Source organism: Peromyscus californicus, unplaced genomic scaffold, assembly GCF_007827085.1.
Source record: "Peromyscus californicus insignis strain IS unplaced genomic scaffold, ASM782708v3 Scaffold_13__1_contigs__length_99412109, whole genome shotgun sequence".
NCBI lineage: Eukaryota > Metazoa > Chordata > Mammalia > Rodentia > Cricetidae > Peromyscus > Peromyscus californicus.
Genome location: NW_026294424.1, coordinates 89,197,393 through 89,211,150, shown reverse-complemented (window position 1 = coordinate 89,211,150; position 13,758 = coordinate 89,197,393). Strand labels below are relative to the sequence as shown.

The 13,758-nt window shown below is 39.2% G+C and overlaps 1 protein-coding gene across 1 annotated transcript in view; it reads right to left on the bottom strand.

The window, feature by feature from the left end:
• Positions 1-2,665: 2,665 nt before the first annotated feature.
• Bmp3 (bone morphogenetic protein 3) overlaps positions 2,666-13,758 on the bottom strand; it is a 28,366-nt gene continuing 17,273 nt past the window's right edge. Inside the window, exons 2-3 of the mRNA XM_052736000.1 lie at positions 10,998-11,902; positions 2,666-4,634 (exon numbers count right to left, since the gene is read on the bottom strand). Of these exons, the coding sequence (XP_052591960.1) occupies positions 4,443-4,634; positions 10,998-11,902 (1,097 nt within the window). The 3' untranslated portion in view covers positions 2,666-4,442. The remainder of the gene's footprint in view (positions 4,635-10,997; positions 11,903-13,758) is intronic.

The window sequence follows — 13,758 nt, the reverse complement described above, 5'->3', positions numbered from 1 at the left end:
CAAGCCTTTTTTCCCCCCTTAAAGATAATTTTAATTAATTTAAATTTAGTTTAAACAGCATCTCAAAGATCAGACTAATTACATTTAGATCTTACCGTTCTAACATGGACAATGTGTGGTAATCTTGGCTGCAGAAATAATTATAATTGAGCTAGGAAGCCAGGCATTTAGAGGAAAAAAATGAACAATCTAAATCTCCATCACAAAATGTAAAGTTTGTGGTTTAAAGAGGGGAGAAAGCATTAAGTGAATGGAGGTAAGGGTTTCCACTGGCAAAGGTTCGAGGTGCTCTCTCTGGGTGAATTTCTGTGATGCTCTAAGACGCTGGCTGTGTTTTGTTATTAGAAGTTTGGGATGCTCCGTTCACTGAGAACTTTCATTCTTCTGAAAGATTTAACTTTGTGTCTCAGTTTCTTTCCTCTTTCCAAATGTAGCACAGTGAGAAGTGTTCCTGAAATAGCACCTTCCCCCAGGAAAGAGAAGAGAATGGGAAAATGTTCAATTAAGCTGTTTTTATTTTTTTGTAATATAGGTGAAAGTTCTTTGTTACTGGAGGGAAATGATACAAGATCAGCAAAGCTTAATACATCAGTAGTGAAGTGCCCTTCACAGTTACACTGTGACACCCTTGAAATGGACTTGACGAAAGAACCAAATTTCATGTTCCACCTAAGAACTATAATAAAAAAAAAGATGTTTTTCTCACCTTGTAAGGAAGAAAATCATTACCAATATAGAGAGGCAACAGTCATTAAATAAATTAAAAGCATCTTTAAACTTTTTCCATATACATATAATATATATTTAAATTGCCATTGACTGTACAAGCATTAAATTTTCAACTAAAACATTTACAGAAATTAGTGTGAAAAGTTGAATGGAAAGCTTTGTTTTTAGAAAAAGGAATCATTTTATCCCTTATAAGTGACACTAGAACACTGAGAAATCAGACTTACCCAAGATTTTTTACTTAGTTGCTTATTCATCCTTACACATCAGGTATGCATAGCTATTTTCTAACCCAACCTTGATTCATGTGTCCAGACGTTTGTTACTTGATAGCACAGAGAAAATGTAAAGCTTCAAGATTAACTGAATAATGTAGTTACAAAAACATTGTATAAGTCAGACAGATGATAGTATTACTTACAATTGTCTATGAAATATTAAATGGGTAATAAGACTTTTATACAGAAATAGTAAAACTTTATATTAATGAATAAATGGTCATCAGTTAATACATAGCTAGGTGAGTGTAAAATTTAACCTGGAATACTGCAATCCTGAGATCTAAGGCATTCAATCTTCCAGTTTCCTTCTACAGCATCAGATTCTGTAAATTATAAATTATTTACACTGGTTACAATGAAGAATTCTTAAAATACTGCATGGATATGGGTAATCCCTTAACTGGAATTCCAGAAAACAGTTATCAGAAAAAGAATGCATAGACTCAAGCCAGATGGGATCCCAGTTCTAGGAGAGGGAGGTAGACACAGGCTCCCACCCCTAATTGAGAAGCTTTAGGCAATTGATACCCACGTGCAAATGGAAAATTAATTTTCTCAATAGAATATCACTGGGAATATTAAACACACTTCAGGGTAGGCTCGGTGATCAGGAATAAATGGTCAACATGAAACTAACCTAGTGGTATTTTTGCAGACGTTTTGTTTAAAAAAAAACTGTTTTCTTAAATGTCTCTGTGTGTTTGTCTGTCTTTGTGTGTGTGTGTGTGTGTGTGTGTGTGTGTGTGTGTGTGTGTGTGTGTGTGTGTGTGTGTCTGGAAGACTGGCTAGGGCAGTGTTTGAAAGGGAAGAGAGGAAGAATGAGGTTGTGAAGGGAGAGAGATAGAAATAGAGACAGAGCAAGCAGGTTTTTATCTAGGAAATACATTTAAAAATGTAATGTTTTCCCCATCGATCCCAATATTGTATATGAGAGTTCTCACAACGTTATGTGGGCACTGTATGGAAACTGGTACCTAACACATTGCAAAATACTCCATTTAAATAAAATTTTATTAATTAACATGCCATTCAATTCACTTTAACCCCTTCTACTAAAATATTTTTAGGAATCATTTTTTTTTTCTATGTATAGCATAGTGTACCTCCAACTTAGTACATGTTGGCATGGTGGCTAGCAGCTGTTCAAACCTCTATTACCATTGCTGAGAAAATGTCAAAGCTCAATGTGTGCTGATTTTAGCATGTCAGCTACTAATCAAAATGAAATATTAATTAGTCAGTAATTGGTAATTTTTATCACTGAGACGAATTGGGTACACTGTAGGACTTAATATGCAGAAAGTAGGAACTGATTTGAGCTTTAAAAGGCTGAGAAAAATTGCTAGAATTTGGGCCTGGTACATCTCTAGGAAAAGCCAAGTTAAGAATTCCATCAGGAAAGCAAATTTTATTTGATGAAAAAGATCCATGAGTATGTAACTTTGTGTTTCTGTCATGTATTCTGCTTTCAAATTTGTCAGAAATTTTGTTAGAAAGTAATTTCATTCCCCACCTGAGTTTGAATGTCTGTAACTTTATGTTACAAGAATGAAAAGTGAACTAGAGGAAATCAGGTAACTTAGGCACCTGCACTTTGTTTTCCAGACTCCCCCACCCCCCCCCCACCCCCCCCCCCACCCCCCCGGCCCGTGACTCGTTGAGAGTTAAGACATAGCCACATTAGCGGCCGTTCCAACTGGAAAGAACTTTGGCTGCCTGTCTTACGTAATAGCCATCAAATAAAATCCTGCAGAGAGCTGGTCTCATCTACACACACCAAAGTGCATCTGATGCTTCCTCTGTTTTATGAACAGAGTACTTGCAGTATTTCTATATCTGTTGTCTTCACCCCTGGAAGACTATGTACAAAATAGCTTGTCTCAGAAACCAAACTCTCAGCATTTAGTAACGACTGGATACCATAAATAGCTACAGGCAGAGATGGGATAAAACCCCATGTGTTCTGATCTCACATGAGATCTGAGGTGGCTTTCTTATTTCTAATTATCATGTAAGACTGATCTAAGAGACAACAACACCAACCATCCATTACCTGAAATCACTTCTTTCTTTCAGGTAAATACAATGACCAAAAGATCTTTTAGATTTTTACATTTGTGTGTGTGTGTGTGTGTGTCAGAGGATAAGTTGTAAGCGTTGGCTATCTCCTTCCGCCATGTTAGTCCCAGGAATGGCTTGGGTAATAAGTACTTTTACCTACTGAGATACCTTACCACTTTGTGGAGTGAAAAATTATAAAACAATTTTTAAGGGCAAAAAATCTAGAAGGAGGTACTTATGACTATTGGAAATGGAAATAAACTGTGTCTGTATTGGCTCCCTTTCTTAGTGGGTAATTTTTAGCAAGCTTTGATTGAGTATAGGTTTCATGATGGAGGCCAATATCTTGATCTCTGTGGTGAAGAGCCTATAAACAAGTGTGGGATCAGATATTTACTACAAGATAGTCATTTACTTGTTCATCACTAACAGATTTTAAGCCTCAACGTCTATGGACAGCATCACATGTAGAAATAGTATAATGACAAGAGAACTAGAAAGCTTATGACTTCAGGAAGGATTTCTCAAATTAGCTTAGAGCAGATGAAAAAAGGGAGATACAGGAGAGCTACATCTGGGTTTTCAAAAACGGCGTTCCTGTTTCTCTTCTGGCATTCAATGAAATGAACACATCCAATCAGATGGCTGCGTCAAGCATAGCTCTTGACATATGATCATACAATCATCAGTGGATGGTGCACATCAGAATATGGTATTGAAAAAAAAAGGAGTCCCATGAAGATGGAACTATAGAACCACATTAAGAAAAATTTTTTTTAACAAATGTACAGGCACCTGGCACACGTGTACACACACTAGCACTCAGCACAACACTAACTCAACTCACATCATGATTGTGGAGAAAAATCAAGGGCAAACTAATCTCAGAAACTCTTTAGATGGACATCAAAGTCAGCTGGGTGCTTAGCAGGCTGGGTTGCTCACAAATCTAAGGCAAGAAACCTAGTAAAATCCACAAGATTCCTATCTATGTCCCTTTAGTCCTCAGATGAATAGAGACAAATGGTTAAGTTATTGCTGTTATTTCCCACCTAGTTTTAAAGCCCAATACAAAAATAAGTCAGTGTGTTCTTTAACACTCCTAAAAACAGTTTGAGTAATGGTTTTTCTTACGTGATTAAAAAAAAAGAAATAGACGTCCACATTTACTAAAATCATACTTTTAGTTACATTCAGAAGAAAATACAGTTCAATTTTGCTTGGTGGAAATCTTCAATCTATTTGTTCATTCTCTTTTGGGACAAAATGCATTGGCAGTGCAAAAATAAAAAAGAAAGAAAGGAAGAAAGAAATAGTCCATCAAACCCAGTTACTGATTGAATCGAGCACTTGAATTCATTCTCTGACGGGTTATCTGCAAGCACAGGAATCTACTGTCATGTTAGGGTAGACTTTAAGCACTACATTCTTGTTTTCATCAAAGAATAAGATGCTGAGTGAGGACATCTTTTCTGGCACACAGCAAGGTTCAGGAATTCCGGAGACGACCCCCACTGCTCTCACTATACTTTGAATGGTCGCATGATTGGACGGCTTCAAAGACTGGAAAGAGAAATAAGAGCAACATGTTAGGTTGAACTGCTTTCCCCAGTCCTCATCACATAGAATGGATTTGTTTGAACCGTTCTCAGAAGGCCCACATCATTGACTAGTCAGTCCAAACTCCTCTACCTCCACCGGTGTATCATCTATAAAGTGCCTGCTGTGCTCCGGGGATTTTGTAGGTGGTGCCTTTAATCTTCCCAACAAATTGGTTAAATTTTTTTTTGCAAAGACTCCGAAAGTTAAATGACGTGTCTGAAGTAAACAGCTGGTAAATAGTAGAGTGAAACTTTGAACTCAGTTCTGTTAGCAGGAATCATTTAATTAGAAACAACTTAGCCCCCAAACCATGGAATTCATGTATTCTCCATGTTCTTAATTACAATGACAAAAATAAATTGTCCCTGACCCTCTGTGAACCTTTAAAGAACTCTAATAAACACGCTAACAGAGATAACTATCACCAACTATAAAGTAAAATTTACTCACTGTTATTATCCCACTAGGTGGGGTAGAAGACTACTTATTTTGTAGGCTATTTTGAAGGTTATTTGTTTTGTAAAAGGATGAGTCTTTGGTTACTATTCCATTCATATTACACAACTATTCAGTTCAGACTGCCAACTGAGGTTGACAAGACCATACCATTGACCACTGGGGGTCACTGTTGCTCCATGGGCAACTTAAACTGGCTGCCTTGACAGTCTAAGGTGGGCCACGTCCTCTGGGAATCAAGTGTGGGGTTTTCACATGGGTGTCAGGAGTCTGATCAAGGACACCTTGGTTAAATCTCTTCCAGAGAAAATAGAATGCATTTGACTTAGACATCTATGCACAGCTCTAAGTGTTGGAAAGAGTAACAGTCTTGAGCCCAGAGTGGTCAGAAGGACTCCCAAAGAGAAGCCACAATGCCTGGCAACACTTTAACTCTCCTAGTGTTTTTTTTCTTAGGTGGATGAAATTAGTTTTGTTTTAAGCACATTTAGAAACAGAAACTTGAGAAGTGAGTTTGTGGCTCAATAGAACATCAATAGATCTACCATGATCCAGGGCCTGGGTTTGATTCCCAGCTGCTCCTCAAAAAAAAAACAAACAAACAAAAAAAAACAACCAGAAACCTGAGCCCTGAGCATGGTGGTGCATACTTGCAGACTTGATTCTTGAAGGGAGAAAGATAAAGAGTTCAAGGCTAGCCTCAACTATACAGGTGGCTGACGGTCACCTCAGGGTTACATGAGACTCCATATCCAAACAAACAGAAACCAAACCAAAAGCAAAGCAAACGACAAACAAACAACAACAACAAAACCAAGGAGGATGACTTCCCAAAGATGGACAGTATTATTGCAACAAAACTTTCATATTTCTTTTGACTCAGAGGCTTTTGGATTCATGAATTGGGATTTTAATTCCCAACCAGTAAAGAACACCAGAATGGAAAAATGGGAAATGGTAGAAGGTCAAGGATGTGCCCAGGCCAAAGAAGTAATGCAGAAAGCTGATGTACTGTAAGAAAAATTAAAACAAGTCAAAGAAAGGATGTGTGCTGGCAGAGAAAGGGAAATGTTATCTGAATTACTTTAATTTCAACAAGAAGAACCCATACACTAACACTTCAATTTTTTGTGAAAAAAATTGTAAAAAAATCTAGTGTTAATAATACAGCACTGTTTTTACTCTTGCTTCCTACTGACTTGAAGAATATTTTTTGAATAGCTTTAATTAGTTAATTAAATGGTTAATCAGCTCTAATTGATTACAGAACAAGATATTCTTGTTGTGTAAGTTTTAAAAAGCCCCAGTATTTGTACTTTACACATTGTTTTCTCTTTATTAAAATGATTTTATTGAATGAAAATTATTAGAAAAACATGTAGGGATCAAAAGAGGATGCAAGTGTATATGAAAATGTCACAATGATTCCCATTAGTCTATATATTTACAAAGAAACAAAAGACCTCCACAAGTCTGTGACATTCACAGCAACTGCCATCAGTGTGGTAACACAGTAGTGAATAACCACTGCAGACTGCTGTGATACTATTACTGAGTTCCGCCAGGAATCTTTGCCACAACCCACTTTTTCTATTATTGATTGAAAGCTATGTGGAAGACTCAGCCTTTCAAACACCATGCTGCTAAAGTTTCAGAGGCAGTTAAAACCAGGTTTTCTCATGTTATTCTCTATGCTTAATGTTTAATGCCTAGATATTACGTAGTGTGGATGGCCTTAATTAGGCGAGTACTTGAGCAATTAGTATGGCTCTGCACTGAATCCCCAGGTCCTAGAATGTATATATCTAGACCCTGAAGCAATGTTGTTAAATGGCTGAAATACTTGGAAGAAACAGTACACCCATTGTTTTACCCATTTATGAGAAATAACTCCTATCAACAAAACTAAAAGATTCTGTGCAAGTGACTTGGAGTAGATATGGAAAATATTCGTGGGTGTTTCCTAGGGAAAATTCCTGTCTTTTTTTTTAATCCAAGTCAGAACTGATGCATTCAGAAACTGAGTGCATGAGTAGTCCCAGTGGGCTCGCCAGAATCAGGCCCAAGCCCTCGATTCTGGGGTGGTGTTTTGTATCAGGGACCTCGCAGATGACTAGGGAGTATCCCCTTTTTTCTAGCTATGGAATCCTCTGATGGAGCTACCATTACCAGAAGTGGTCACATCATGCACAAATAATCCATGCTGTCATTTGCTGGTGTGAAGCATGCTGCCAGTAACAAATTTTGTTTTCGAGCAAGGATCATGTTTCTCATGACTCTCTCTTCTGAGCTTAGAGGTGGTGCCAATCACAAGTGCGAATCTGTGCTCCGTCCCATGTCCATCACTCTGTTTAATGATAGTGCACACCTTCCACATCAATTCAGGTGTGACTTTGCTGAGTTTTGACAAGATTTCATGTTTTTAGTGTTCATCTTCATGATTGAGGTTAAAGCTGGAAGATCTAGGGAGTTCTTTAAGAGTCTAGCATTAATTAAATGTGAATCTCTTTATATGGACTACTCAGTTCAAAGTATTTCAATTATTTGTTGCCTAACTCTGTATCTTTGCTATTCCTAGCTTTTGCACAATTCCTCGCAGAAATAACTTCATTCCTCTAATCCTTGTTGGTTTCTTGGATCTCTGTCAGGAACAATGGCTCAATCATTTTCATTTGAAATTTCTGTTTTCCATTGCTGCTGGGGTGGTGAGGGAGGCAGAGGCACAGGACTTGGCTCTGGCTATCTGGGTATTTTTTCATCATATGGCATCATTCCAAGAGTCTCTCTCTGGGAGAACAGATTGGATTTAAGAGCCAAAAATCAGAAAAAAAAAAAAAACACAAAACCAAAACCCCAAACTGTTGTGTCTGTGAATGAAATCTTCAGTGGTCAGGCTTGCACCTGCCAAGCTGTGGATGATGTCCTCTAGTTAAATTTGATTACAGATGCATTGGAAGGGGAGAGTATGTCATCAGCAAAGAACCTTCATTCCTGACCTGGGCCACGAGGTTTTGCTCCACACTCTTCCAGTCCAGCCCACATGGGTGTGATGGCCCAGAAACTATCTAATTGGAATCAGTGAAAGGGCAAAGCCTGGAATTTGGGAAAGGCAGAACACAGCTGTTCTGAATTATAGAGCAGGTTGTCAACTTTTGCAGACGAAGAGCCCCGCCATATAGGCCAGGCTTTCACCCAGGAGGCCAAAAACAGGAGGCCCAACAGAGGAGTCTGGCCTGGGAGAACTTTCCTCTGAGGCAAAATATATATCTAAAGTCTGAAAGTTCTTTGGCACTCCAGTCAGCCCACATGTGCTGTACTGATTGAATGAGAGACCCTCATTTTCCTCTGCTGGTCAGACTGTATTTTTATTTAAATATCTCATTCTGGATGCCACACCAGACACTGTGCTAACAGCAGTGCATATTAACTACCTCTTCCCTTTACATCATATTTCCCATCCTCCTTTGTTACTAAACTGACTGAAAGACACAAAGTCTTGAGAGCTAAAAGGGAACCCCTAGCACACCTTAAAAGTTAGACAGCTCCACACAAGATGATGCTAATCTTCCACACTTGATTTAGCAAAACGGAATTGCAGCCTCAGAGAAAAGACCTCTGCGTGGATCCCTGTTTCGTGTCCCTGGAGCTCTGATGCCATTCCAAGTTTCAACAAATATTATTATGATGAATCCAGTTACTGCCATAGATCCGCTCTTCATTCTGTTCTCCCCTCCCCCCCAAAAAAAGAACCTCCCTGGAAGAGCTCACAGGCTTCTGAACCCAGAGGGAGAATCCTCCCTGGAAGAGCTCACAGGCTTCTGAACCCAGAGGGAGAATCCTATTTTCAGTTTGTGATGTCTGAAAAAGCACTGAAAACATTTACAGAACCTTTCTGGCCTCACGGCTTTCTTTGCAAGCTTGCTGTCCCTACACAGCGTTTCCTTAGACACCGCTTCTATTCCACTCAGTCTTGTCAACGGCCACTAGTCAGGTCAACAGCAAACAGCTACCGAGTCCCCACTACTCCACGTAGGTTGCTCTGCTATTTCATTTCCTCACTGTGTTTGTTGGGCAGGTCCCATTATTTTTATTATACTCTACTTTAGCTATTTCAAAGAAAAAAATAACACGTAGAAAGTTTTATGGATCTATGGAGGTGGAAGCCAACTCCAAGCCCAAAGAAACGGTCTAGTCTGCTGCTGCAAAAGGTGTTCTGTGAGTCAGCAGCATCAGTACCAGCTCAGGTCTTGTTAGATGTGCAGCATCTCCTGTGTCCTCTACTCCCTGTGCACTATATAAGATCCTATGTATTAATAAGATTCCAAAAAGTTTAAAAGCCAACCGAGGCTTTAAAATTCCTGCTGTGACAAAGTATGATGGTTTAATTATATAGATGCCTCTCCTTAAATTTATCTCTTCAGTTATTAACTTATGCCATGGCAAATTTCACACTATGATTCTTTTCAGTTTCTTCTAAAGTTCTTCTCAAGAAACAGTGGATCTATAAACAGCAGTGAAAGTCCTTTATGAATCCTGAGAGGAGAGAAGGCTCTCAATACAGCCCTGAATTCATAGCCCTTACTTCGGGTTGTATTCTTAAAATAGAAAATTACAAAAATCCTCTGGAATGACAGCTTCATAGGAAATGTACAAAACTCATCGTTCTGTAGTAACTAACAAGAGAAACAGGATTTCAGATAGGTTGCTGGCCTGAGGCTGACCTGGTCTTGTGTCTTCAGCCCTTTTTATGTGTGGGTCAGTCAGTGACTACGCTCTAGCAATATAAAGACCCATAAGCTGAAATTGCCAGTCCAAGAGGCAAAGGAACATTTTCTCTATTTTTAGACAGCAACAAAAAAACTGATTCAGATTTCATTAAAAACTCACTGTGATTCCTCCTCTGAATTCTGTCCATTTAGTCGCTCTTAAGTGTGTGGTAGAGATTTCAGCTGTTGTAAGCTGAGACTGGAAATGCAGCAACAAGCCAAACCTGATACCGAGGGCGTGGCTAATTTTTACTATAGAGTGTACTATTTTTACTCCAGTGCAAAGAGAGCTGTCGTTTGGACGTGCTTGGAAAGACAGACATTGGAGTTGGAAAGACTTCTGAAAACATGCTTGTATGATAAAATGCAGTCCCTGATGCTTCTAAAATAAACAAAGGTAATTTCTGACAGGGCAAGATGGACCTTGGGAGAAGTCACTGTCATCCTGTTCTGCTTTTCTTTTTCTTTCTTTCTTTCTTTCTTTCTTTCTTTCTTTCTTTCTTTCTTTCTTTCTTTCTTTCTTTCTTTCTTTCTTCTCCTTCTCCTTCTCCTTCTCCTTCTCCTTCTTCTTCTTCTTTTTAATGTTTAGCAGTCAAGCAAATGAAATAAGCATCTGTTGGGTTTCAGGCCAATTTACCTAGCCAAACCCTGATTGACCTGCACAGGGACAATTCACCTCATGAGAAACTGTTTATCCAAAAATGCTCCACATCAGGGCAGCAGACCCGTTATTCCTTCTCTTTGCTTCCACAATATTCTTACATCCCTTGAATACCACTCAGAAGTCAGTGTCTGCCATCTGGGGCTTGCTTACCACAGACAGGTGTATATTCACAAGTGACCAACCACATGGCTGGATATGCACCATGTTTAGAAACAAAAAATGCATATTTTACACATATGGTTTTCATAGCCTTCATACCTCATACTACTTTTAACGATCATCAAAGAAAACCCAAGCGTAACCACATTGCCCATTATACTATACTTTAGAATGTTATAAATAAGTTTCTGAATAGAGTTTCTTAAATGGAAACACACTCAGCATGCTCTCCTACACCATGCAAAAACAAATCGAGCACAAGGTAAAGGGCAGTGCTACCTTTGGCATGGGAAACTGGCAGGCTCCAGAGCAGTAATAAGCATCAAATGACTTGGGGGAGATAATCCATTCACTCCAGCCAATATCAGCAAAGTCCACTTTAAGGTACCTCCTGGCACAATTTCGAGGTTCGATCCATTGCTTTCGTCTTGCCTTCTTCAGGGTCTGTTCATCAAACTGCAGCGTCTGGCCCTTCTGATGAGGTCCTTTCCTCTGCTTCTTTTTGTTCCTGCTCTTTTCAGGGGGCTGAGTCTGAAGGGTTTTGTAAGGCCGTCTCTGCTCCCACACGCCATCCTCCTTGTATTGATACTCTGCTCCTGGTAGCTCATTGTTCTGCAGAGGCAACAAGATTCCAGTCGAACGTTTCTTCCGCCTTTCAACGGAGAGAGCAGCTCTTATGTGGCTATCCAGTTTGGGCACAGTTCCTTCGGGGAAATCTCTGTGTCTCTGTAAGCTAGACACCACACTTTCTGGCTCAGAAATGGCGGCATCATTGGCATATACCAAGATGTAAGGCTCCGGGAAAAGCAGCATCCTCTTGGGCAGCTCATGCGCTTTAGAAGTAATGTTAAATCCTATGAGGAACCCTTCATTTTGCTTGGCCTTCCTCAAGAGCTGAGTGATGTCTTTTGACAGCCAAGACATGCTGTCTCGATAAGGTTTGACCACATCTACTGACAGGTGACCCAGGAGCTGACTTTGGTTGGATTTGAGGATCCATGCAGAGAGATCTATCTGGATGTGTTGTCTCTGAGCATGATGGGAGCATCCTTGGGATACCGGACAGCTCAAGCTGATGTTCACTAATTCTCCAATACAGAAATACAGTGTGGCTGACAAAATGTTTTCAGACTTGGTGAGAGAGGTCAGATTAAAAGTGTGCAGCCCCTTTCTTTGAAGAGTTCCTAGGGAACAAAAACAAAAAGCGAGACTGAAGTAAACAGGAGTTTCTACTATTTTATGCACTATTCAAAATTCAACTAAAAATAAATCAGTGCTCTAGATATAATAGTCAAAGCACTAGAATCCTTAGAGGAAGAAAACATTGGGACAAATTCTCATGATTTTAGAGTTGGTAACAGCTTCATGCATATGCCACCACATGCATTCAGTAAAAGGACAAATATATCAATCAATAAAAGTTCTAAATAAAATGAACTTTATCAAAGTTAAAATGTTTGCACATCAAAGGTAAGTACCAAGAAAATGAAAAGATGATCTACAGAATTCGATAAAATATCAGCTATCTGTGTATCTAGAAGTTTAGTAGCTAGGAGGAAACGTATAAGTAAGAGCTTTAATTCAACAGCAGAGATGCTAATATGAGCAAAGAGCAGATACAGCTCTAAAGAAAATGTACAAGTGGCTGACAAGACCTGAAAATCGTTAGTCACTAGGGAAATCAAAATCAAAACCTCAGTGATGTGGCACAAACTCTAGCAGTGTGTCTATCATTGACAACAACAGAAAGCCTTAAGTACTAGAAGGTTTGTGGGAAGAAACTGGAACGCCTTCTGTTTATTAGGGTAGATATAAAGTGATTCAGCTGCTCTGGAAAACACTTTGGCATTTCCTCAAAAATCTAACCAGGAGATTACCATATGATAAAGCAATTCCTCAGAAACTGAAGACAGGGAAACAAATAAGTATATTCACAGTATTAAAAGGTAGTAAGGGCCCAAATGATCATCAGCCAATGCACAGATAAACAACTTGTAGTGTATCGGTAAAACAGAATATTGTTATTGTGAAAAAAGAATACTAATATGTGTTAAGACATGACTGAACCTTGAAAAATTATGCAGCTACATATAAACCACATTTAAAAGCTCACTTACTGCTTAATTTCATTTGCATAAAGCTATCTAAATTAGTTAAATCGAGAGATAGGAGCAGAGGGATTCGATGGGGGTTAGAGGCAGCTGGGTATGAGAAGAAACTCCATAACGGCTCTGAGGCTTTGCTTCCAGGTGATGGAAATATTTCAAAACAAGTCAGAGTTTGCAATTGTGTGGCATTCTGAAGATGTCACTACCACTTTGTCATCCATTCACTTTAAAATAGTTCATTTCATGTCATGTCAATTTCACTTGAATAAAAAAAGAGCAAGGAGGGGCAGAGGGGAGGGTTTGAAGGGAGAAAAGGGAAGGGATACATCGTGTAATTATATTATAGTATCTAGGAAACAACTTTTAAAGAAGGAAAACAATATAGAACAATATTGTATGCAGCCTCTCGCTTTTGAGGGTTTCTATTAGGGAGAGCACTCTGAGCCCACAGGAGAGAAAAGATTGGCCAGCTTTACTAGTTCACTCTTTGTTGGAGCACCGTAAGTGTATGGGAATCATAGCACACTAGTGCACTTAGTGTGTGTATTGTAGCAGGTGGTGTGTGAGCTCTGGAGAACACCAAGCAGTGTGTACAAACTCTTCACTTCGCTGCAGCTGCCTCTGCGAAACGTTAATTCATCCTCCTGGTGCAATCGGAGGGCTTAGAATTTGACCTGGATTTAATTACAGACTCAGTCACTTATTAACTTCGTAACTCTGGACAAGCTAATGTTCTCATTCATAAAACAGAAAGACTATTACAACAAGCGCTTCAAAACTGCTTTGGATAAAGAACATGGACTCCCTTCCCATTGGGTCACATGGCCACTTCAAGCAGCATGAGAGCCTGGCATCTTTGCATTCATTGTATACCTCTCTCCTTTACTCTGGATCAGGTTCCTGCACAACTAGATCAGACTTGTAACTGGCTG